Source organism: Drosophila tropicalis, unplaced genomic scaffold, assembly GCF_018151085.1.
Source record: "Drosophila tropicalis isolate 14030-0801.00 unplaced genomic scaffold, ASM1815108v1 contig_845, whole genome shotgun sequence".
NCBI lineage: Eukaryota > Metazoa > Arthropoda > Insecta > Diptera > Drosophilidae > Drosophila > Drosophila tropicalis.
In genome coordinates, this window is record NW_027173338.1 from 4,376,194 (window position 1) to 4,404,162 (window position 27,969).

The 27,969-nt window shown below is 34.2% G+C and overlaps 1 protein-coding gene across 3 annotated transcripts in view; it reads left to right on the forward strand.

The window, feature by feature from the left end:
* The window catches only part of bun (bunched), a 121,076-nt gene that overhangs the window by 42,175 nt on the left and 50,932 nt on the right, over window positions 1–27,969 (forward strand). Inside the window, exons 4-5 of one of the 3 annotated variants that reach the window (XM_068295046.1) lie at window positions 546–585; window positions 8,621–8,650. The exons of the other annotated variants lie outside the window; for them this stretch is intronic. Coding sequence (XP_068151147.1) covers window positions 546–585; window positions 8,621–8,635 — 55 coding nt within the window. The 3' untranslated portion in view covers window positions 8,636–8,650. Of the gene's footprint in view, window positions 1–545; window positions 586–8,620; window positions 8,651–27,969 lie in introns of those variants that run through there. 3 annotated transcript variants of the gene reach the window in all.

The following is a 27,969-nucleotide window of genomic DNA, read 5'->3' on the forward strand; positions in this document are numbered from 1 at the left end:
TTATCACCAATACTTTCTTCATTTGCTTAATTACATTTCATCACTCTCAATATACCCTTCTGCCCATTCCGTACAAGGTATAAAATCTTGAGCATAATAAAAGTAATGAGATTTTAGGTAGAGGCAAAAGCCAAAGATCTTCAACTTTTGGTCTTTAAGATGTGTATTGTGGTTTTTTTTTTCGTCTCGTGGGTTTTTTTTTATTGTAAAGTGTCTGGGTCTGAAGAGGTCTTTTTCTTTCAGCCCACTAAGAAATATCTTTGTCAATTGTAACAAGATTTCAATTGTTTTGCGGTTAATATTTTTTCCATGTCATGCCTTGTCTGTCATTTTGCATTATTACCTATTGCGATATGTCTGCTTTGACATGCTTTTTTTCCATCTTTGAGTTGTATGTGTCTATATTGTATATGTATATGTATATATATTTATATAAATGTCAAAATGTCTACGAATGTTTTAACAAGCACTTTTTTTGATCAATTTACTTATGATGTTAATTTAAAAATTTTATCTTACCCTAATCTCTCTTAATCTCATTTCAGGTATGTAAAATTAACTGTCTACTTATCATTTAGAAATTGGGTAAGTTTCTAAATAATATCTATTGAAACCATTTCGGTCGAATCGCTTTATATGATAAGATTTCAGGGAATATTCAATTGTAAAGTCTTTTTTGTGTTTTCTAACATTGGTCAATCTTATGACACACAAAATTAACATTATTGCCATTTTCATAGTAAACTCAAAGCGTTTCCGCTGAAAAACATAATTAAGTTTAAACATCAATCAACATGAAAAACTTTTTGTTCCATCAAGTCAACTCAACTAAACTAGACAATAACTAACCATAAACATTCAACAAAATGGCAGGAACTGGACAAATTGTAACTAAGACAAATCGATGTGGATTTGGCTTACATTAGCATTAACAATGTTGTCGTAGAATGAAAATGGAAAGGCAAAGAATAGAGAAGAAAGGCAAATGTTGTTGACGCCAGAATGTCTGGCCGGATAGTTGTTTCCCTCCCTCTCTCTTTCCCCCCATTCACCCTTCACACGGGAATTGTTAATTTGTTGTGTTCCTCAAAAGCGTAGATACACATCTATATCCATATAGATATAGATACATATTTATGGCAAATTACAATTTAAATGAATGCCACTTTAAATTGTTGTCAATCATCGAAGGCGAGCCACATGGGGGGTAAAGAAGGGTGTTAAGTGGGTGGACCAAGGTGCATAGGTTGCAATTTTAACTACCGACACGTGTGTTGTTAAGTGATGATTTTTGCAGTGTGGGTTCCCCTTGCTACTGCGAGAGTGGTGCTAAAAGTTTAAAACAGAAATTAACATTAACTAACGAGTCCAAAGTGAAATAATTGCGCTCAAAAGTAGGCTATAGAAAAAATATATAATTTTCAGGAGAAATCGTAAACTTATTAATTATAATGAGTTGAGGTTTAAAATATCCATATCCCAATTCCAAAAAGGCTCAAGTAATGCACAAAAAAAGTGTCTTCCTTTTCCCAATTGTGTTCCTTGTATAAAACTAAACAACCCTTCGCCCACACCTCGTTTAATAGTTCATTAAATTTTCATATTTATTAAAAAGGCGTGTCAAATGTCAGTCTCCCTCTCTCATGCGGCTTCTCAGATATATTTCGCCTTTGTGTGTATGGCTTTAGCGATTTTCCGTGTCGATTAGATAGTTTCTATAATTGCTTATTGCAATTTTTTCAAATATTAAATGTATTCTGCGGGTATATGAAATGAAACCTAATTGGAACTACAAATGACTGTGAAATGTCGTCGTTGTCGTTGTGGTCGTGTCGTATCAATTGTTTTGAATTCGTTGGCTTAAAGGTTCGTTAATTTTTGTTTAAATCTTTTGCCCCATTGTTTAAGGAACAACACGAAAATTTTAATTACCGACGTAAACAGTTTTTCCCACCGCAGGGTCGTACCGTATACATAGCCACGTGGCCTTCTCAGGTCCCCGGCTAATGAGCTGCTGCTGTGAGAGTAAAAATAAACTGAAATAAACCAAACAGAAGCAAACAACGAAGGAAAAACACAAAAATTTCTTTTGTTATTGTTGTTGCCGGTGGCACATGGTGCGCTTCATTAGTTGCCACATAAAACTAAAACAAAAAGAAAGGCAACCAAACAAAAAACAATTTCCAGAAAGCTTAAGTTCATATTATGTGGGTTTTGGATTTCATGGAAAATGAAAAAGAAAAGAAAAAAAAAATACCTTGGTAAATACGGCTAAGTGTTACCCTGTATCAATTACTGATTTCATTATATTTCCTTATGAAGATTATGAAGTTCGGGTGCTTAAATTCTCAATCTAGGAACTAGGAAAGACATGAGAAACACTTTAAAACACTTTCGTAACTAGTGACTCAACGGGTCCCTAACAACTCCAACTCTTTAACTAGATGTTTCCACATCCATACATTTAACCGATTTTCAAGATATTTTGTGTTTCGAATTGAATACCACCAGTTCCAATATACCGCAATATACTAAGCCTACACAGTGTGTAAAAATCACAAGCAAAGAAGACGAAAAAGTGAGAGAAGAAGCTGATGACATGGGCAATGACGTGAGTGACGTTTGGCTTAAATGGATGGCCCAGACACTTTGGCGACATAAAACTTAGATATACCTATACCTATACTGCCAACCGAGACAGGGGAAAAAGGCAAGGAGATATACATTTCCTTTCTTATACTGCACTTTTCCTTCAACAGTTTCTTTTCTGTTGTTTTTTTACTATCATTATTTTAATTTGTATTTTTTTTTTCTTTTTGCATAATTTTCCATGCAAATTCTTACGACTTAACCGTTCGCTAAGCCATGCAGTTTTCCTATTTTTTCCCCCCCATTTATGTGTGAGCTCTTATGAAATTGTGAAAGAAACGAAAGAATGCAAAAGTTTTATCAATTAAGCAAAATACTTTGAACACAAACACGAACTTTGAATGCTCTAAAAAGTAGGCAAAATTAAGTTAGATAAAACATTTTCTTGGGTTATTGAAAACTCAAAATGTTAGTTACCTTTCCGTTCCATTTTCTTTTTTCAAAGCCTTTTAAGCCCTCAACCAATTTACCTAATCCTCTGCAGTTTTGTTAACTTTAACCCTTAGTTAAGTTAACTCTTAGTTAAGGTTGCTGAAAACTTAACCAAGAGTTAACTTCGAATATGTGGCAAAACTTGTTTAATCTTGCTGACAGAATCGCTTGATAATCTCTCACACCAGTTTAATAGGCATATGAAACAGTAGTAAGTCTTGAGAAATATCCACAGTGTCTCAAAAAACACATACAACCTTAAGAAATGACCGACGTTTTAGTCTTTTTGTCTAATCTTGCCATTTACCCTAACTCATGACAAGCCTTAAAACAAAATACCTCTTTTCACAGTGCACTTCAAAGCACTGCGCAAAAAAAAAAAAGAAAAAGTTGCTTTGCCCCGCCCATTTGAACAATAATTGCATAGACAAAGGTAAAAAAAGAGAGAAAAAACCTCGAGCAATAATTGCAAAATTATGATTAAATGCAATTTGAGCGTTTTTTGTTTTTATTGTTTGCGGACAGCGCCGCGGCCGCTGCATAAACATCATGAATTCGTGTGTTTATGGCTGCATTTTAATTATGTGCGAAATTATAAGCAAAGTTGGTAATTTTTTAGCCACAAAAGACAAGCCAGCAGGAGACAGGGAGAGAAGGGGAAATGAAAGAACTAGAGCAATGAACTATTGTAGAAACCTCGTGAGTTTGTTTGTTTGTGTGTGTGTGTGTGTGTGTGTCTTAAAATTTGCATTCAACCGGAACTGGCTCTATGTGTATTGAATGAATAAGTGTGTGAGAGTTCATAGTGCCCATTACAAACACACATTCACAGAGACCAAGACACGAATGTAAACATTCAAAATTTATAGCTTACAACAATGAACACTTTTTGTGTAGTTGTAGTTGTTGTCGAGAGAGTCGTGTCCTGTGCCACGCTGCTGCTACTGTTGACCCATTAGAACTGGAGCTATGTAGGTGCATTGCTCTTGTTACTTGGCTTTTGGCTAACGGCACGCGATGTGTCTCAAATGTCCTGACATTTTCCTGGAAAACAATTCTAATGAAAATGCATTTTCATATCCAGGAATCAAGTTAAATCAAAAGTTTAACCCACTTTTAACTACTATTTCGTTGAAATGGGGCAATTTATTTGACCAACTCTTAGTCACACACCAAACTTAAACACTGCGTAAGGTAAATATCAATAATTTGACTAAGTAACCATAATATTTACCCATATAGCATACATATAACGAATTAGCTTAGCACACAAACACACACAGACACCATAAGTGACTCACATGGGCGATCTTCAATTACGATTCAAAAAGCTCTTGGCATGCATTCTAGCTCTGGGTTGGCTTTTGAAAAAAGCTCATTTAAACCAAAACCTGATTTCAATATAGATTTTCAAGGATTTTCTCTTTAATCTTCAATATTTACTCTGGTATTAGTGTCATTGACACCTCACAAAGAAGAAGAAGATGTTTAAACAAATGGGTTATGTGTCTGCCTTTTCTTTGTTATCCCCAACACAAACCAAAATATTGAAACAATAATAATTATGCAAATAATAACAAATTGTTCGTTTGACATTTGGCCATGTTTGTTGGGCACTAACAAATTACTCATGTAATATGTTTAAAAACTTTCACTCAACTCATAACTCTTAACGATGTCTATGTATACTTACACATAGGCAAAGAAAATTGGGTTAAGTCATTGCCCAAATTAGTAACCAATAATAATTAATTTTGTTTAATCTTATCATGTTCAGAAAGATAGAGATAGAAGGCTAAGTGTACACATCTTACCAAATATATATATATATAGGAATATGATAAGCTTGACAGACATTTGTTTATGCCGTCTATTTGATTGTGCAAGAGCTTGGAAACAGACATTTCTACTATATTAATACATACATATATATGTATATGTATATATAGTAAATCGATTGTGAGTTCCATAGGTAAGTAAACAAGAGAGAAGAGATAAGAATAAAGCAATATGTAAAGTCATAAAGGTAAAACATGAAAAATATACCTATGGAACGCAAACTAAATAAAGAAAAAAATGGGAATAAAGTAAGTGCCTTTAGCGAAGATTCGCTGTAAATCAACATCGTAAGTCTTCACTGTGTTCTTTCTTTTTCTTATTTAACTTTTATTAAGATCATCAGACAAAGTCTTTAATGTTTAGTTACTCAAACCTTAAAACTATTTACTAAAAATATACGATTTTTATTGACAGAATGTTTTTGTATTTTTCGAAGTTTTGACACATTTTGGAACAAAATGAAATCCTAGGAAAAATTGTTGTTTTTGCAAAGTTTCCAACTTTAGTCTGCTTCCAATTTTCGGAAAATTCATCTCACCAACTATTGTAAACGATATAAATCTGTAAAGGAATTCCTATTGTATTTAATATGGTCTCTTAATTTAAATATAAACGACCTCGAGAATAAAAGTCACGCCAAAACCATTTAAAATTACACAATAAAGTGTCCAACTAATAAATGATTGAGTTTATTTTTATAGTTTTTGATTTAAATTTTACTTTTTATTGATTATGTGTCTTACCTTCAATGCAAATGAGTTCAGAGGTTTTTATTTAAAATTCGTGTGGTTGTAACTCAAGTGAGTAAATTTAAAATTAACTTCCTAAAGTTTCCATTCGAATATTAATCAATGACAATGATAATAAAATTAATGATGATTAAAACGATTAAAACATGAGGTTAAAACTGGAAATGTTGTAAGTTGATGGTTCTCTGGTATTATGGGAAATGTGGTATGAAATTTTCTTCTTACCCTTCGATTTTCATTTTAAAATATTAATTGAAGGCAAAAGTCTAAGTAACATATTCAGAAACATGCTGTGATTTCTGTAGTTCATTCTCATTAGAATCGAAATGATGGATTGTGATGTGTGGGAGGTAAAATGATTTATATATTGCTTTAATTTTTCAATATATGCGTATGTATGTATATCTCCATCTTGTTGGCTTATAATAGACAGTTTAAGGTTCCATATAACTTATGTTTATCCCCTCTCTTATTCTCTCGTTTCCAATTGCTTTTCGGCTGAATCATTGAATATGACGACAGCCGCCGCTGAGAACATTTTTCATCAGTGCCTCCCACTGCCATCCCACTCTCTCTGTCCCACCTGTTGAAAATTGTCTCGTTTTGTTTTGCTTACTTTATAAAAATATTTATTTTTTAATAATACAAAACGAAAAAAAAAACAAACTTAATATTAAAAGGTACAAATTGTTGTTGTTTTTTTATGGTTACTAAATTATTTGTCTTTGTGTTTATAAACTAAAAATCACATTTCACTTTTTTTGATTTGTCATTTAGGAATTACAATGATGGGCACATTGCCAAAAAAAAAAAGAAAACTAAAACCAAAAACAATGTTGCAATGTGCCCAATTTTTTTTTTTTCTTTTTCATTGTTTTTACATGTTGATGGTTGTTTGATGTGGTTGTTGTTGTTGTTACAGCACAGACATGGCTATAAACATGAGCAAGACGAGTATAAGCCAAGGGCAAATGAACATCAGACACGCCACTTCGTACATTTTGTTGAGCCTGAAGAGAGATCCTACCAGAAGAGATGATATGTTGTGTATCCTTTGGCTCTTTTGTCCTTCCTTTGTTTGCGGTTCACGCCGTTAGCTTTCACGAAATTTTCCACAATTTGCGTTCACGTTTCGGTTGTTTGCGGCCCATAACACAAACTGAACTCAACTCAAACCCCAAAACTCACTTAGACCGCTCGACGTTCGCTGTCACACTGAGCGGACTGGCTAACCTGAACCTTTTCATCATCATACAAATAACAAAAAAAAAAAAAAAGAAAAAAGCTTTGTTCGCAGTTGTATTTCGTCGCCATCCGCTACGTTTGCCGGTTTTGGCTCTCTTTCTCTCCCGCTCTCTCTCTCTCTTTGTGATCGTTTCTCTTTTTTTTGTTGTTGTGTTTTGTGTTTTTAATATACACTTTTATTTGTTTGTTTGTGGGGTTGTTTTTAAAGGTAGCTTCAGTCAATTGCGTTTTAAATACGTTGACCCCCACTACCAGCCGAACCATCCCCTTTCCAATCAGTCAACTAATCGTAGCTCTAACTTTGTAGTTGAACTTTTGGTTGATAACCCAATTCCAGGTGAGCCAGAAGGGTGAATGGTCTTTGAAATCTTATAAGATCATGCGACGTTGCCGTCTTTGACAAAAAGTTCTTTGGGAGTAGAACTAGTTCTTTGACCTTCATCTCAGTTCATTGAAATTAATGATCCATACAAGTTTCTCAAATTATGCGGTTCGTAAAAAACAAGTTTATAACCGTATATTTAGTAAAATCACAAGGCAAAAGTTAAGGTTTAAACAAATCTAAAGTATTTTGCTATTTGATTGCCTTTGTAATATCTTAATTACTTTTTGTTTCCATGAATAAGAAACAAACTGAACTAGTTTTTATAGAAATGTGGTTCCTAATAATGGATTACTTATCCAAATTCGACCATAGGCCGATCTAGAGTTGCAAAGTATGCATAACAATACAAAAATGCGCATTAGGAAAGGTAAAAAGAAATTTTTAAATATCTTGTTGTAAAAAATTATCATCGAAGCAAACTTCAAGTCAAACGAAAAGCTATAAACCTTGAAACCTGCTTATATGTACATTTAAGAATTGTTTCATTTAGATGAACTTGCATATTTACACATTCACATTTAGTATAACAAATTAACTTTTATGTCTGTGTTATGTTCTCTTAAATAACATCAAACACAATATTAAGTTTATTAATTGTTGGTCAACTTTGTTGATCCCCAAAATTTTCCACTTGTTCAGTTCTTTTTGAAGAGTTTGCTCTTCATCCTCTCTCTTTTTCAAATTTTCACTTGTCTAAGCATTTTCAATAAAACAAAACAAAACAACAAACTTTTCCATAAACCACTCAATCAATTTTAGATCATGATCATAATTATTATAACGGGGCGACCTCTTACAGAACAACTGGAACTGGTTCCCGTTGCTGCTCGTGTTCCTGCTCGTGCTGCTGCTGCACCCAATTGTTTGGTTGTGTCTTTATGGAAAATTACAAGCTCTGACAACTGTTAACCAGTTTCGCTTTTTCAGTTTTGAGTTTTGTGTGTTTGATCAGTTTACACAGCAAACAAACTCAACTCAAAAGCCTTCAACTTTTCTGAGTTTCTTCAAGTCATCTAATCAGTTTTTCCACTCTATAATCTTATCTAACCAATTGAGAGATTCAACCAAATCATACAAAGAAAAAGAGAGAGAGAGAAATATTGCCTTGATTTCTTGAATTGTGCTAAAAATATACAGAAATGAGCCATAAAGCTAAAAGTGGGCCCATTAATAATAAAAACCCAAATTATTTCTTCTTTTTTTCGGGGGGCTTTATGGCAAATCATTGAATGATCATACACACATATATATATTGCTATAATAAATTGCCATAATATGTATAGTAAGTTTATATAACAATATTTATTTCTTTTATTTGCAGGTATGTGAAAAATAAAAACCAACTTGATATCCACTCAGAGAAATTTTAGAGTAAGTTATTGTGAATGATAATTTTTTATAACAAAGGAATAACCAAGTGAGTCAAAGTACATAAAGAGAGAAAAAGATGTTATTCAATATATATTATATCCAAATTCGACCATAGGCATAATCATATGATTAGATTATGGAATTAGAGCCACGTCTACACTTTTTGTTAGTACCAATTATTGTAATAATCCGCCCTTTATTAATTTTGCAAAAGTGCCTTTCAAAGTACATATGTATATATTCGTCAGTAAGACACATTATACCTGAAGTTAAAAATAAAATGTTTATAAGTGATCTCACATGTTGATGTAATATCAGTAAAATATTTATATTCGCCTAGAATTCGAGAACGTAATGCAATTGATCTCAGATTAGAGTGTCATATTTTATAATGATGATGTAAAAGTGATTTAAAGATAAGCAAAGAATCTATATTTAGCACAAAAAAGTTAACGTCTGGCTGTAAAGCGCATACAAGGCTTTAAGCAGTTGAGAATTATAGGTCCAAACCCTTTTGCTTCCCTAAGCAAAATAGAAACAATCAGAGTTTGCTAAGGATAAAAACATTAAACAGGTTAAACCCAATAGGCAAATGAAATAATAATTGATGATAAATTGTATAATTAACCCTTATGCACCCTTTTAATATGTTCTCTACGCTTTCGTGTAACTAAGAAACGTAATTTATATTTAATTTCTTGCAAACTGAATTGGAAAAGCCATTTTTATGTGTTTATCATTAAAAAATGTTCCCCCAACGATGATAGGAAATTCGTTTGGATTTTGTGCGAAGTTTTTGTTGATATTTATGTTTTATGTAGGTCATGCTCCAATTTATCCTTTTGTAGACGAAAGACAAAAGAAAAACTACTCAACGAGGACAATGAATTCGAAAGAAACTGGTTTTTAAAAGCATTTCCCTTAGACCTGGCTGGTCTTTCTAAGAAAATTCAACCTATAAAATATATAAGTAAAATATTTAAAATATTTATAAGTTTTACTAGTAATTATTTGATGTAAAAAGTCAAAATTTAGATAAAGGGTGAAGAGATATTCAGTGAAAGGAAAATGTCGAGGGAGGAGGGGAATGAACTTCCTCATTTTCTCTCACACTTTAGTCTTGCCACTCTGCTCTGCTCTCCTTTTGTGTGCAGCGTTCATTTCTGCACACAAGTTCCTGCTCGATTGGTCTCTCTCCCAGCTGTCTCTCTCTCAGTCAGTCGTAATGGCCGTCTCTCAATGTTTTTGGCCATTGTTATGAACCCTTCCCGACCAACCGTCCATTCGTTTGTATTCATTCGTTCACCACCCACTTGATAACGATGTAGAATCTGAATAGGAAAAATGAAATTCGGACCACGTTTTTGGCTAGTGCGCAGGCGTCTAGCATAACCCCAGAAGCAGCAGTAGCAGCAGCAGAGGAGGAGGATGAGAGGGAGAAAGGGAGCAGGTGTTATTTATGCTCTGGGTATATACATATATATATATATATATATCCGCACTTATTATATTTATGTGTGTATACACTAAATGAACGACAAAGAGAGAAATGGAGAGAGAGAGAAAGAGGGAGCGAAAGCTAGAGTGTGTAAGACACATAGCTAGAGAGAGAAAGAGGGAAAAAAGGCTAATTAGATAAAAATTCAAAGTTTTCCTAGGCAAAGAGCCAGAAAATCAAACAAATTGCAACATAAATTTCACAGAGAGATACAGAGCGCAGTGCAGACAGAGAGAAACAGAGAGAGAGAGAGTGTGTGTGCATGCTCACGTGGCAAAGAAAAATGAACTTTTCTCTCTCTCTCTCTCTCTCAACCAATTGCTTTCTCTCTGTATCTCTCATCTGCATGTTTCGCTTGGGCGAAAAGAAAACTTACCCTCAGTACTGACTGTGTTAGGCTGTCAATCTACACTTTGGCTTCTTTCTAAACCAAACACCAAAACAAGTAGAAAAGAAAAATTTATTTTTTACAATCAAATTAAAAATTATAAAAAATTTGAATTAATTAAATGAAATTAATTGCAAATCTCTCTAATCGCCGTCTACTTCCCTACATCGCGGTGTTCTACAGTTTGGTGTTTAACGAAAAAGCATAAGCATATATACATATATAAGTATATTAAAAAAAAAAAGAAAAGAAAAGAAAATCTATCTCTAACCAGAGAAAAGAAAGTGCAAAAAAATAGAAGCTACTTCTTATTATATAAAAAAAAAGGAAAGCAAACCAAACCAAAAAATAAATACATATAACTTATAAAAGTTTAATTCAAATTGAAATAAAAATTCGCCTCGGCCCCCTCTTTCTTCTCAGTTGAAATAACAACGCAACGCAACGTCGTCGACTGTGTGTGTCGCGTGTGTGCCCTGTGTATGAGTGATTGGCTCTGAAGAGTCTCTCTACCCCCTCTCGCGCTCTTGCTCTAGGCAAGCTGCCTTTTACATTATTGTCACTATAATCACCAAAAGACGAAAAACCGCGAGCCCAAAACGCAAAGAAACTTTAACCAAAAAAAAAAAAAAAGGAATTCTAGAAATTCACTGCGTTTTGTAGTTATCCTTAGTTTTTTGCGCGCCTATTTCGCTGGTCGTCGTCGTCCTCGTCGTAGTCGTCGTTGTCGTCGTCGTGTGTCGTCATCGTCCTGGTCCTCGTCTTCGTCGTTGTCGTCGCCTCGTCGTGACACATTTTGAGTTTCATTCATGGAAAACCAAAACAATTTAGAAATTGCTTTTAATAACGGAAATATTTTTATTAAAAGGTAACTAAATTTTTATGCTCATGTTATAATTTTCCTAAAATGTAAATGGCAAATTGTTAACAATTGGTAACAATTGGCAATCACTTTTCTCTCTCTCTCTTGCTCTGTCTCTCTCTTTCCCTGTATCTGTCTGTCCCTCTCAGTTTTGTATGTGTTAAACATTAAACGACATTCGTCAATTGGAATCGTTATTTTTCACTATCCTTTTATTTTAGTTTTGAAGGCCTAAAAGTCCTTGGCTCTGTATGGGTATGTGCGTGATTGTGTGAGTGTGTGTGTGTACATTTTTCAAATATCATGTCAAGGATTAAGCATTGTCAATGAGCTAGCAGCAGGATTAACCTCTAAATACGAGGTCATAGTTGAGGGGCGGGAAAACGCAATGAATGAAGCATTACCAAAAGTTTCATTTGGTTTTTGCTGGTGTTTTTGTTTTGAACCGTAATGGCTAATCAAATTCTATTATCTTAAGTTATAACTAAAACGAAAATAAATTCAAACTAGAAGAAGAATTAATTGGAATGGTATTAAGAAATTATAGATAAAATTGCTTTTCATTTGAAATAGATTTTCAAATGCTCCTACCAAGATACCAATTATTTGGCATTCGAACTAGTTCAATATATTATTAATAGATACACGAACTAGCTCCTTACTTCAAATATTCTGCTTTACTAGCAGTTCTCTGGACTGTCAGGGTGACCAATTCTCCAATTATTTCGACAACCTTAATCGCCTTCAATGTCGTGTCCTTTTAATGGCCATCAACAGGAAGAAAACAACAATATGCTTTACCCTGGCCCACCTTGTTGTTGTTGTTCCATTAACATGGTAGTTGACGAAGTCATTTATCAGAAATCAATAGAAGCAACATCAGCGCAAAAGCCATTGCATACTTCTAGGCAATGGGCAAAAGTTCTCAATGAAAAATGCCCAAAAACCCAAGTGGCATGGAAACTCATTGATTTTTCTTCAACAATGCGGCAGAGGGCTGGGGGGTTAGTGTTGGCAATTCTTTACTCACGTTTAAACCTTATTTATTTTGCATTTTCTTTCCCTTTCCAACTACTAATTCCACACGATTACGCAATGCTTACTTAAAGAATTCTTTTTTGGGAAATTAAATGTTTATGTGTGTGTGTGTGTGTGTGTGTGTGTGTTGGTATGTTTTTGCGATTGCGTTGCTTTCATTCATTTCCTTGTCGAGAGCTCTTACTTCCCCCCGTAGGACTTGAGCTTGTCGAAGCCAGCCAACCAGCCACTAAGGCGTCGTTGATGGCAACGTTGCGTATACGCAATACATTTTATTACCACCCCACACATATAAATGAATAGTTTTTGGTTCTATTTTTTGCTAAAGCGGGCGTTGTGTGACCTCAACAAAGCTCTTCTAACACACCCAAATGAATTCTCTATTCGCTTGAATGCAATTCTTGGCTTTGGCTTTGCCAATTTTGGCATTTTGTTAAATTAATTTGAGATTTCTGCTCGTTGATAAAATAGACAACACAACATATAACATCTGGCGTTGACTTTGGCTTCTCGTTTCTGGCTTGGCCTTCACTTAATCGCCGTCGTTTGCCTATTAAGCAGATGATTTTCTTTTGTCGATTCTGTTCTATTCTGTTTCTTTTTCGCGTTGCACTGCGCGAACATTTCTGGCAGTAAGCGGTTTAAGCTGGCTACAAACCGAAAGAACCGTGAGGAGGCAGACACATTGAAGTAAATGCGACGCAAAAGTTAACTAAGCCATTAATTGATCTATAGAAATGCTTTTTCAAATCGATTGATAACGATAGGCAATTTAATGCGAATTTTATTAAAAAGTATCTATTCAGAGGAATTCATCAAAAAATGTTGCCATCACGCAATGTTATTTTAGAGCAGGCAACTTAATAGATACTTTATGCAGTGTAATTAAAATTTTTAGCTGTCAATTGCTTACAGAGTTGTTATCTTTATCTATTTATTTTTATGCTTCTTTCCTTGTGTTGGTGTTTGTTTGGAAGTTGCTTTCATTTTGTATTTCTAATGACAGAGTTGCCATATTTACAGTCATCATCATTTCATCATTCGATTTCTTGTGTTTTGGCTTGTATGTGACTAGAAGTTCTTGTGATGTTAGAGTTGCCATCATCATGTATTAAGTTATTTGTTTTTAATTGCAGAGTTGCTAAGTTTATAGAATTTTATAAAATTGTAATTTTTAATTCAATGTTATGAAAACTAACGATTTTACCTCATTTATATAAAAGTTACACTTTTCTATGTTTTTTGTTAGAGTTACCTGCATTTCCCGTTTAGGGTTTCAAGTCGTTAAAGTCGTTTAAATTTTGTATTGTGTAACTTTACATTGAATATTTGTCCTTTTGTCTGTGACACAGAGTTGCCATATTTTATATATTCTTTTATTACTGCTTACTCTAGCAGTGTACGTGTTGCCCCCATTTTCGTGTTGTTTCTTCGCACTTTTTATTGATTTGCCTCATTTAATAGACACAATGAGGTCTTTATCATTTTTTTTTTTATTTGTTGCATTTTTCAACCATAAAAATGCTTTCAAAAAGACAAACTGAAAAGATATCGGTGGAAGGGGGTGAGGGGAAAATGGATATTTATGGCATTTTATACGCATTGCGTTTGTCGACTCGGTACTGTGAAATGTTGTAAGTCCTTGACATTTCTTTCCTTCCATCCATCCATCCATCCACCCACTCACCACTCAGCATACAATAAAGTGAAAAACTTGCAAACGGAAAATGAGATAAAATAAAATCAAGCGTACGTGAAGGCATCAAAAGGATAGCACAAACGACAAATAGAAAATGGTTGGGGATCCGTGTCCTACTCACAATGTTGTATCTATATAGCGATGTGGGGGAGATGCAACAAAGAAAACTAAAACTCAAATAACAACATGTTCTGCGGGTGCTCTATGCTGCAGCACGCTGCCTTCACGTAGAGATTGAGCCAAGTGTTGAAGGAGGAGGGCACAAGCAGAAGCTACCCCACATCACATGGTGGAAAATTTCAGGTCAAGGTTATGATTCTTTCTCTACCTCTCGTACTCTCTCGCTCTCTCTGTCTCTCTCTCTCGCTGTGTAGTTTTTGCTCATTTAGTGTTGCAAGTAAAGTTGTGCATCCTTTTGTGTTCATTTTGCTGCAGTTCTACGCGTGAACTCAATGAGGCACATCGCCCAGAGCTTAATCCTTTGCATAATTTGATTTGAAATCCTCTTTAGTAACTATTCTACCTACTTATAATGTGCATAAATTTCATGCTCAAACGAGTTCTAAGAACTTTATATTTGAAGCAAATAATTATCATTTTGTTTTACCATTCAACGCCTTTTGTTTTTATAGAATTTCTCTATTGACATTTACATAAATCCTTGTCATACAATCTCTTCTATTCAATTGCCAAAAACCCGAGTCCTTGTCAACATTCACAGTCCATAATATTTCTCTTGGCATCAGGCATCGTGCATATCATTTGAGATATATTATTTTTCTCGTTTTTATTCTTTTTTTCGTTTTCTATGGTTCTTATTTTTCTTTTGTTTATTTTTCCTATGATGAATACATTTTCAAGGCAATGTTTTATTTTCTCGTTTTTGTTGTTGTTTAGCAATCGAGTGGGGGGTAGACCAGACCGTGTGCTCTCAGCAGGCAAACATTTATTCCAAGGTTTTTCCACCAAACTCTTAGCACTCGACAAAATAATACAAAAAAAAGCACTCGGTACACTGACAGTTCTTTGGCCAACAAGAAGAAGTGTTGGATGTACCTGTGTGTGTGAAGACCCTTCAAACACTGTTGGGGGGCGCCACTTTAAATGTACATACGTGACTTGCTTTCAAAGTCAGGGTCGTCGGCATATTATCATCATCAGCATAGAGCACAACGTTGTCAGTACTTCAGAGGGTCGTCTCTCCTTCTCGTCCTTTTTTACACCTCTAACTGGCAACCTTAGGCCTTTCTGTGTATATGAGTGTTACTTTCGACATTTCATTTTAATTAAATATGTTAATTAAACATTCTGTGTTTTTTTTCATACACATAGTTATCACTCGCTGGGGAAAAAAAGCCCCAACTACATGCCATCATTTTATCATTTCCTATTACACAAGTAGAACGAAATAATTCACATGTTGGACATTTGTAAAAGTGTCTACGAATGCGACACTTTGCCATTTCCAGCTAGCTAAAACTGTCATATTTCTAGGCAAAACTGTCAACTGTCAAATGGCTGTCAACAGACAAACAGCAGCCGCAGCAGCACTAGCAATGACAACTACTACAGGGGATAGCGACAGCAACAGCAACCTACTGCCTGACTAACGTTTAGAGAGACATATTAAATTTTTTGTCCTCTTTCTAGCTTGACAACTAGACACAGCCATTAGGGTGACTCAATCTATATAAAAACCAAACAAATGCTAAAGTCCTTCTTAAAAAAAAAAAAACAATCCATTGAACGTTTTTTATATACAAGAATAAAATTTTAAAGTAACACATAAATATAAAATTCGAAAGAATTGGAACACTAGAAAACGAAAACGTTTCAAGTCAGTTATTTCCAGAATAAACATAAGAATGTTTTGATACCTCAACTTCAACCCAAAAGCTTAAATGCTAATAATAAATAAATATCATGACAAGGTAGAAAACAGCTGAAGTTAAGCTGCCTATCCTAACCTAGCTGAGGATAGCAAACGGACTATTTTAAATCCTTGCCCTATTAGAATATGTTAAGGGGACCGAAAATATACGGAGAATATGGGATATTTTAAATAAGAAGAGTAGTAGGTACAAAATAAGTCCTTAAAACAAGTCCCAAAAATATTTTTTAGTTCCGTCCATGATCTAAATGAAAGGCAAGATATGAAATTTATATCAGATGACTTCCGAATAGCTTTTCGAAGACTTTATCCAAACTTTAGATCTTCATCAAATGCGACTTTTTTCTAAGCTACATAAAAAAGTATCTCCTGGTTTTTCTGATTTCGATTCACCCTAACATTTTTATACCATACACCCATAGGGTGAAATGGTATATTAAAGTCGCCAAAATGTATGTAACAGGCAGAAGGAAGCTTCTCCGACCCTATAAAGTATATATATTCTTGATCAGGATGAATAGCCGAGTCGATCTAGCCATGTCCGTCTGTCCGTCCGTCCGTCCGTCCGTATGAACACGCAGATCTCGGAGACTATAAGAGCTAGAGCCACCAAATTTGGTATGTATACTCGTGTAGTATGCACATGTTCAGAGTTAATTGGAATTTCGGCCACGCCCCCTTACGCCCCCAGGAATCACATAAAACTGTTTTTCTTAAAAAGTATAACAGCTAGAGACATCAAATTTGGTTTATATACTCGTTTAGTTGGCGCGCAGAAACTAATTGTTTAAACTTTTTGCCACGCCCCCTTCCGCCCCCGGAATTTACATAAAACTGATTTTCTTAAAAACTATGACAGCTACCGACATCAAATTTGGTATGCAGACTAGTTTAATAGACGCGCAGAAACTGGCTATTTAAAAATTTTGCCACGCCCACTTCCGCCCCCGCAAATCAAACAAAACTGATTTTATCAAAAACAAACAAAGCTAAAGTCACCAAATTTACTATGTATACTGGCTTAGTATTCGCGCAGAGTATATATATTTTCATATTTTGCCACGCCCACTTCCGCCTCCATAATTAAGAAAAAACCGATTTTCTCCTGTAGTTTTTTGACTATCGCATTCAAATTCGGCAGACTAATTAATCTTATCTATTTCTACAAAACTACCAAATTTTATTGAAATCGGACTAGAAACATGCAAAATATGCGTATGAACGTATTTTACTACGCGGTCCACAAGGCCAGAATTGGCCGTTGGCTAGTAGCGGCGCTAGAGTGCTCGTGTGTTCGTAGAGTGAGCGAGATAGCACATACTATGAAACATGTAAAAACAATTTAAAAGACATACATATGTACATTTGGTTTTCGAAATTTAAAAAAATTTGTTTCACCTGGTGTATGGTATACCCGAGTCGACGAGTCGACTTACTTGCTTCATTCTATTATGTAGTCACGCAGCTGCTCATCAGTTTTGATAATGTTGTTGTGTTTGTGTGTCTGTTATGTAAGCTTTTAACTTCGTTTTGTGGGTGTGTGAGTGTGTGTGTGTGTGTGGCATGCAGCATGCGGCAAATAGAGACTCGACAGAGATTCACCAGATTACAAATTGTTTGGAATGTCTCATATCATGACTGAGTATGTTAATTAAAACGTTTTCATTTTTGTTTTTTTTCCCTCCTCTTCTACTATGCTTCATGTTGAAATTTTGTTTAGCTTGCAACACTAGACACATGCAACACCACCCACTCGACTCTATTTCCCTTTCTCTCTCTCTCTATCTCTATCTTTGCCCTTCCCTACTACAAACTATACAAAAGTTGGAATACAAAATTACAGAAAAATTTGCCAATTGCTGTGTTTTTGTCAATTAAATTGAGTTGTTTTTTCTGTTTTTTTTTTTTTTTAATTTTTGCGTACCAATAAAAACCCGTAAATCCCCGAAAACAAAAGCAAAAACCAATTGTTGCATGTTTGAAATATTGTTTTTTGATTGCCGCCAGCATGATGATGGCAGCAATAGCAACAAAATGGCTTCATTAGCCCAAAAAAATGGCTAGCAACAACAGAAACAACAACAACAGTGGTAACAGCAGCAACAGCAAGAACAACAGCAACAACAGTGGTAACAGCAGCAACCAAAGTATCAGCCGAGAATCATCCCAAATGCAACAGCAAACACAAAACGTCAACATAATGCCAGCTACCATAATACAGCCCGAGTACTTACTCAATAATGATCGCGGTTTATTTAAGGTTTATTGTTTTATCAAAGATTTCATTGGGTAAGTAAATGAAGAATTCTACTCGAAAATCTCGCTTAAATTAGGGAACATTTCAATGGAAAAATGTACATACGCCCAATAAATTTCCTGACTAGTTCTTTTAAAGTTTTTATATCTTGGCCTTAAGCTAACAATCAACTATATTAGAAGCTCTAGAAACTAGCTAGAATTAGGTAAGAATATCTATTGAATTTAAATCGTCTGCTAAATGCAATTTTATCGACTTAGCTGATTTAGTTTTTAGATAGCCATTATCTTTCATAAAGTTTTCAAATGTGAATTTCATAAGAATAAGATTCATCAAAAGTTTAGCACAAAATTAACAAGTTTCTTCATATTATTTGTTTTACAATATTAAATTGGAAATTAATTATGCAGATTTTAAGTTTAAGTGCTTTTACAACAGAATCCATCTTGGTTTTTTTTTTGGCAAGAAGCAATATTATTTTAATAGATTTCTTGAATATTCTCGGCAAACTCCTCTTGGTCCTCCTCATCTGCCTCAGAAATAGACATATCCTTGCTATCATTATCATCGCCTTGTAAAATTTCACCTTTCTCATTGATAAGTACGCCAACACGTTGATAATTCGTATTCAACTCATGCTCCCAACTATCCAAAATATTCACTTCTGATTCACTCAAACACATGATAATCTTGAGATATTTTGTAAAATCTCTGCCAGCCACACGATTTAGGGAGCCTTGTAAGCCAAAATCATCCACATTGCTTGATACATCATAGATTTTACCCTTGAAGGCAACTAGAATCCTTCCATCAGGTCGTGTGCCATCAAAACATTTCAATTGCTTGCGTGTTAATTTGATATGGGGCAATGATGGCAATGCAACTCTTGCATTATCTACTGCTTCCTCCATTGTCTTAGTTTGATAAATATAGATATAGGCCAATAATCCAACCAAAAATGTCAAAATAAGGCTTATCAAAGTACTCAGATCGTCATCCTCCAACAACATGTTTGGATTAGAGGACTAACTAAAACAATTGTCTATTTTAAAGAATTTTTACAAAATTTTGTTTTGAGACGATTTTTTTTTTCTTCTAATGTTGAATTTTGAGAATTAGATTATTCACTGCCACTGCTACTAGGTAAACTGAAAGTTCTCGAAAAGTGTGATTGAAATTTGGTGAAAGACTAAAGCAATGTCTATTTGATCAAATATTTTCAGCATTTGTCAGAGTAAGAATTGTCGCTTTATGTCACAGACACAAAATTCTCCTTAGGCTCCTGTAGTCTAGTAAGTAGTTTTTTGGGGAGCTAAAGGAAATGCGGTCACGAAGTTACCACTTTTTATCTAGTACATCAGAAACTAGACACTATGGAGATATCCTATAAGAGGTTTAAGCACTTTAAAATGGGTTTTGATCATTATCTTGAAAACTGTTAATACTAAATATTAAGCGCTTGTTTTGCTGGCATTGCTCAGAGAGTTTCACGAAAGTGTCTTTCGGTTTAGCTGGAACATTTTTATACTTTGGCGCCAAAAATTGAATTCTTCAATAGTTTTTCCCAATGATAACCACTCTGCCTAAAACAGCCTCTAAATAACACAGAGGAAATATCCGCATGATAAGAAGCTTTTTTTGATCACTGCAAGTTGCCCGAATGCGATTCCCTCTCTCTCAACTGAAGCGTATTCATATCATATACTTATGGTGATAACAAAATGTAGCAAACTTTGGCTCTCTGGTATCAGGGAGAGTATCAAGTTGCTCAGTTTCAGTTGATATCAAATGCTTTGCCCATGGCAGGTGATAATGTCAGCAAGAATATCAGGAGCCCAGAAAACTGGAGCCCAATGCCATACAATCATTTATATAGAAAGCGAAATGAAAAACAAAACAGCAACAGGTTGATATGATTGTTGTAGTTGCAGTTATCAGTTGATTAAATATGAATTATATGGACAAATAAAGGCACAAGTATGTACAGACATACATACATACATATATACATATATACTCACAACAATGTGTGCTTAAATTTCTGTATGTGTGTGCGTGAAATGAAAAATGATAAGCGCCAGTAAATAAGAAGGCGACAGACAAAAAGTAAACTGAAACAGTTGACAGGCATACAGGGTGTCGTTCTACAAACACAGCTGTGGGAGCTCAGAAATCAGCTCGGAAACAAAAGGCAATCAGTGCGTTTTTTGTATCTGAAACAAAAGCATTAAGATATATGAAACAAATGAAGGAAAGGGGAAAGCTATTAACCGAAAGGATGTAAATTTACACTACATTAATCATCAAATGTTGTTCTACTACTCAGTAAAATTCCAAAATTATTTCATCTAAATTAACTAAATTTTCTTCGATGAAAATCAAAGATTTTTCTCTATTTACTATCTGATTCATCTTGTTATTCTTTATTTCTGTCAATCACGCGATTGTGGAATGCGTTTCTCTCTCTCTCTTTCTCTGTTTATTCTCGACGATGGACGGACCCTTTGACATTTTATCTTGAAATGCCAAATTAAGCTAAAAATTCTTTTTTAATTATAAACACTTGACTGCAAATCTAAACAAGCAAAATAAGAAAATATGCAAAATAAATTCCCACAGTCTTATGGCCATCTTTGACTCATCGCGATCATCTGGCCAGAACCAACCTCAAATTATATTTTGCTTGGCTAACGAAACATCATCACATCATCCACTTGACTGATGGCAAATTACCTTATAAGATCCGAGGTGTAAAGTAAACAAATAAGGGAACAATCTAAAAAGAAAACAAGACAAAATGCTTTCACACTATTTTCATTTGAAAATTTTCATTGACAACATTCAGTTATTTGGTATTTTTGGTTGTGGGCCAAAAATGCATTTTTGGTTCTTGCTCTGGGTGACGTCTTTTGGCAAATAGCAAAAACGAAGAAAACTGTTTTGCAATTGCCCCAAGAAAATGTGTTTTAATTTACAAATAGAAATTTTCTCTACTTGTTGCCGTGTGCCATCTTATTTCGTTTTTCTTTTTCTCTCTTTCTCTCTCTCTCTCTCTCTTTCTCTTTGATTACAACAATTAATTAAATCAACATTTTGCGTCGTTTAATTTAAATTAACAAAATATTTACCTAGGCATAAAATATGCGCAAATTGATGGTATTAAATTACCGCACAATGATTAATTGTTATTTAACATTTATTTTCTTTACAGGTAAGCAAACAACAATGAGAAAAACTTAACGTGAAGACACAAGAACGTGTGGGCCCTGTTCAAAAAGTCAAGTATGGTTATTGTAGTTTATAGTTTTAAGGGTCTGAGTGCAGCTAAAAACTAAAATTTTACCTTTAGTACAGAGAATGGCATCACAAACTGAAATATTCCCTAACAAATCCATCATTGTCAAGCCTGGCCACACTATACTGGCTATGTTCTCCCTATTAAGTATATTGGTCATACTTTTTACGACCTACCGAAGTTATTTTAATATTCCTTGACGTAAAAAGTAATTGTATCCCTTTGAGACATGATCAACATTAATCTTAGCGAAAAGGGTGTCATATGGTCAAACTAAAAAGTTGCAGTAGATGGATACAGATCCATTTTCAGTTAATTACCTATATCTGTTTATCCATGTGTGTAGAAAACGCACAATTTTGCACCTTTATTTGCCGTTAAATGTAACAGTATTTGCCCACACATTGTTTCAAGCACAATGTTGACCAACCTATTCAGATGGCAAGAAATATAGTATTTTAGCACAAACCACGGACAAATATTTCCTCACATAAATATTGTTGACCCGCGATGATTGTTGCTTAATGACAGTTGTCAGTTCTATCTTCTCGGTGCTCCTCGCAATCCCATTTGCTAATCCTCTCGAAAGCTTCTTGACAAACTCTGACAAACAAACGCTGATGCCTGGCTAACTAGCTGCCTAGTTGCCACCGCCTGTTTGTTTGCACAACTTGATATGGTTTCATAAGCCAGCTAGCTAGAAACAGCCAACAAGCCCCGACCGCAAATGGGCTGTGGTACTCTATTGACTGTTAATTAAAACTTTGGACAAATATTTAACTTTACGTGATGTCTGAATGTTTGTGTAAGTGCTGTAAAAACAAAGACCAGAGAATGTGACTCGAAACACCTGTTAAGCTTAACCCAAAGACACTATTGAAAGTGCCCGAAAGGTTAATTAACAATTGTGGAAATAGGACAAAAATCTGAATCCAATAAAATGGCGATCAGAAACTTTAATAGTTAAAACTAAGTAGAACGTTGAATAGATATAAAGAAAGGCTTGAAATTAGTTTAAAACTACTAAAAACGTTTAATTTTTCGAAAAGTGTTTAAAATTAGGTTCTTTTTGCTAAAGATTAGAATAAACCAAACCTAATAATTGCAACTCTCAATTTTCAAGCAGTTTTTCTTTTAACTGACATTCAAAAATGAGTTCAGGAAAAATGTCCCTGCAAACGAATGTCTGATTATCCCAGATGACTCATCTCGGTGTAATTTAGTTTATTATAGAATATGACTAAATAAATGACAATTCTCTGGCATTCCAAGTTTATCTAACAAAAATGCGCGCTACTATTGCAATTCAAAAGCTTATCAGAGATGAGATAAGATTACAGCTGTTCGTTTTTTTTATCAGTTGACAGATGTACGTTTTTTGGGCCTCTTCCTGTAGACGTTTCCTTTTTTGGTCAAGTCCAATTAAATGCCAATTAAACAAAACAGAAATCCAATTCACAATCAAGCTAGCTGGCTACTCAAAATTTATTCTAGAAATGTGTTTAGTAAAGCAAATGGGGCAATAAATTCACATAGATATTACGTATACGCGCAGGTGGCCCAAAGTGCTGTGTAATTTGCTGAAAAATACTTATTTTCTTCTCATGTGTTTTTTTTTTCCTACTTCTTCTTCTTCGCTGTTGCACATTTTCTAGCCATTAAATTTTACGCTAACTCGACACTTGTCGCAAAAATTGAAATGTGAATTTTCATGCCTCGATTTTCTGCTAGTTGAAATTTTATTATTATTATAATATTCGTCAGCTGACTGAAAGTTTAAAGACTTAAAATTGCATATATCATTTGAGTTCAGTTTGCGCAGTTTATTGTTGATTTTATATTCAACACATTTGCTTAAGTTTTCGAGTGGCTTATATTCAAAATCGTCTACACACGCTTTTCCTGTCAGTTTATTGGTTTTTTTTATCACTGCTGCCCCCTTCCATCCAAGTGTATTAGGTAGATATCGTTGATAGATATAGGAAAGGTAATTTAAATAAATAATTTTTAATGATTACATGAAGTTTTTTCTATACCCTTTAATAGTTTCATGCCAAGAGTTTCCCTTAATATAGAGCACTTTATAGTCGACTCTATGACTTTGTCTTTTGAGATGTCTTCCCTCCCCTCTTGATGTCAGTGGCAGGCAACACTTAAACCAGTTTTCTGTAGTAGGTGAATCGAAATTGATTTGTTGAACAAAAGTTTTAAAGGTTGTTGAGTTTTCAAGTGCAACAAAGTGTGTAGTGAAGTGGAAACCTTTATATGGGGGGGTTTTTGGAAAATTTCCAACCAAAATGGGAAGAGAATGTTTTCATAAAATGAGATTATAGGATTTACTTTCATTTCAATTGAGTGCTTTCTATTTAAAGGAGAATTAACAGTTTTTAGAAATAATTAAAAAAGTTATAGGCCTCAATTTAATTAGCTCAATAGCTTAAGAAATCATAACTCCGAGCTCATTTTTCTATCTGTAGAACATTTTGAAAGTAGTTCCACAGTGCGTTATGAAGCTTAACCCGTTTTTGAAGTTGAATTATTAAAATAATTTGTTTTCCACTCTTCTTTCTCCTAATCATTCAAATTAGCACTTCAAAAGGCATTTTAAAATTTTGATTAATCGTTTTATTTTGCTTATTTATAACATTTAAATTCCCTTTTAATACCACTGAAAGTAATATACATAGATAAGATATATTACCATATGTAAGACTTTCCAACAGACAGACAAATCTTATCTATCAACAATGTTTATTAACTTTGATATCAAAGGCAACCGCCTAATTAAAAATCGGCATATAAAAATAGTAAATTTTTTAGAATATTTCAGATTCTTGGACTTGTTTATTTATTATATTTCAAACTGAAGTATTTATTTTCTCCAACTTATTGGAACTTTATAAATTAAACAAAACTCTTACCTTCTCTATCAATATCTGTATTCAGCAGTACAAAAATTATAATGTGATAGCAAAAATGAAATGTTGTGGACATTTTCTAAGAATTTTCTTAAGCTGCTTGTGCGGATTCAACGGTTTGAAGACAAATCATTGCTTTTCCTATCCACCATCCTTTTGTAGGATCACATATCCTTTTCCTTTGGGATTTCCCCTGTTTCATTGCTACACACAAGAATAGGTAATTTAGGTTATATTCACGGTGTTCGTTTACTTAGGGTTCCCTGTATTTTAGTTTTAGTTATCAATCTTGACTGATAATAGTTTTTAGATTCAAAACTGTTGTTAAAGTTGATCATAGCATTTATACCCAATTGTTATACCTCCATTTGACAAGTTAATCCTTCTTCCTTTGTATTTTTTTTCTAGACATTAAAATTTCCAAGTAGATAAATTTACTTTGGATCTCATACAACTTCTGATCGATAATATAGGGAATTGAATGTAAGCTAGTATAATCTATCAAGTTAGTTGAAGCTACATGCAGCACTTTCTGTTTTCTGTTTGTTTCTCGTTCTATGTCATGTTACCTTCTCTTTCCTTGGCTCTGGGCCTCCATAAAAATGCTAATTATCAGACTTGTGCGATTAGATTGGCTTTTTTAGCTGATTGATAAGAGAGGGGATAGCAAAGTTCTTCATATTTGTTGTACATAGTTGTAGCTGTTGTTTAGTTGTAATCGTTGATGTTGTTTTGGTCGATGTGTCGCGTTATCGTTCGTCGTCGCTTGCTTATCGAAAAAAGCCAAATAAAAAACAAAAAAAAAAAAAAAATAACTCTAATTGTTTGCTCCGAAATTTGGAACCAAAGAAGACGTCGTCGCCTCACACAATTTGTTGGTGTATTTTTTTTGGGCTCTCCTCTGGTGTCGCCTCCCCAACGCGCTACCTTCACCCCACTCCACCCCCTCCAAAAACGCCTGTTGTCGTCGTCGTCGTTTTTGTCGTTTTCGTCGTGAATTTGTTTTCGCCTACAACTAAAATGTATTTTTGAAAAATATTTATTGCTGCCAACGTCGTCGTGGTTGTTGTTGCTGTAGCTGCTGCTGCTGCTGTCGCTGGATTTTTAGTTGTTGTTGTAGTTGTTATTGCTTTTTGTTTCTTGTATGTAAAAATCAGTTTTCGATTCCGAAATTCAGTAAACAAAAACTTGTCGCCGGTGCGAGACGACGCGAGAGACGTGAAAATAAAAAAAAGAAGAAAAACGACAAGAAAAAAAACGTTTATAAACCTATAGATATTTGTTTAAACAATTTGCTATAATTTAAGTTGAATGTACGCAAGAGATACTTGTGTCTGAAAGATACAAAGACGTAGACGAAGACGATGATGATGATGTTGATGTTGTTTTTGGTTGTTGTAGCTGCTGTTGTTGTTGTTTTTGTTGCTCCCTGACCTTGTTACTGTCTGTTGATTCTTGTTGTGCCGCCGCCACGTTGCTTAAAAACGAAAATGTATTTACTTTTTGTGTGAGATAAAAATGTATCTGAACCAGCTCAGCTCGCACGCATAAATCTGGCCTAAAAATAGCAAAAATCAAACACAACACACACACACACGCACACATGAAAATCTGAAAAACGAAACGAAATGAAACGAAACGAAACGCAATGAAAACAAGTAAAATACCTAGAGAGCCAAAAAATCCAACCAACAAAATTTTCAATACGATATTGGATTAGCATATATACTACATATACATACATATATCTAAGAAGATATCTGCCATACTCGAATAATTTGGATTTCGTTTTGATTAGTTCCAAATTTCGTTCTTTAAGGCTATGAATCATTTATCATCGAGCGCTCTCTTAATCGAATGTGAAAAAGTGAAATATTGCTGCAATAAACGAAATATAAAACAACTTACTATATAGTCTATTATATGTACAATCGGTTTTTATGGCCCATCGAAGTGCAAGTGCATAGACTACTCTTATCTCAATAATTGGACGTCTCAGTTTGACTTTGATCTAGTCGTCTTTAAGTGCTAATAAGTGCAACGATAAAGAGAATTGCAAAAAAAAAAAGAAACAAGTTTTATAATTCTACTACTGCCATGAGATACAAACAGACAACTTAGAAAAATGATTAGAAAAAAGTATTGAAACACTATGATAACCGTCAAAATGGATTGGGCCAAGATATTAAAAGCTTTTGGGCAGTAAATCAATCAATTTGGCTAATAAGAATCTTGAATTTGCCAGATTTGAAAGAAATAGTTGAGAGTTAGCTGACCATTTCAATATAAGTAGAGTATACAAAAATCTTTCAATTGACCACTTTATTAACACATTGTGAACTAAATCACGTTTTGCATCGTTAGCAGAGAGAAGGAGATACAGATACACACATATATATCTTCCACAATCAGCTGTCTTGTATCTATCTTTTAGCTGAATTTAATTAGTTAATATTTATTTATAGTCGCGTCTAGCAGCAGCGACTCTCCCTCTAATTCTCTTTCTCTCTCACTCTGTCTGTCTCTGTCTCTCTAATCTCTCGTAGTAGTACTAGCAGTAGTAGTACTAGCAGTTACTCGTACTCTTTAGAATTTCATTTATAATATTAGTTCTAGCCATTCCGGCACGCGCGAATCGCAACAACAGCAACCGAAACGAAACAACGACAACAAATTATCCAGATACAAAATAAAAATTGTGTAAAAAAAAAAAAATTATAAATGAACTGCAAAAATTCTTCTAAATATATACATATATATCTGTATATACATTTGTATATATATTTTGTATAAATTGCTCAAGTTGAAGTGCATAATTTGTCGTTTATCAACGTCTACGTTTTTGTGTTTGTGTTGTTTTTTTTCTTCTGTGTTCGGTTTTTAATTTTTTTTTCTCCCTTTCTCTGTGTATTTCTCGCATTATTTTCTGTTTTCTGTTTTTAGTTGTCGTTGGACCGGCTACAAAACAAATTGTTTGTTTTTTTAGCTACGCGTTTCGTTTGCCTTCTCTCCTACTCGTTGATTGAATAATAATTAAAAAAAAAAAAAATACAAAAACCCACAAAAGAAAAAGAAATAAAAGTTGCTACATTTATATAACAACTGCAAAAAAAAGGGGAACAAAAGAAAGAAAGAAATTAACAAAATAAAAGAATTGAAATAAACCGCTAAAAAACAACAACAACAAAATTGTGCCAAAAATATTACAAAAACCAAAAAGTTGTGAAACTTCTTTTTCTGTCACAATGCTTAAATATCCCCGCACCTCTTCATCCACCTCGTCGGGCTATTTTGATGATGATGAGTCCCTAATGAATCCCTATCAACAATCTCCCCCCCTCATCGCCGCAATGTGTGCCACAATATCTAGAACGTCATATGGTGCGAATGTTTAGCACAGAAGTTGACAAGTAAGTCAAAAGACCTTGACATTTCCATCATGATCATCATCAT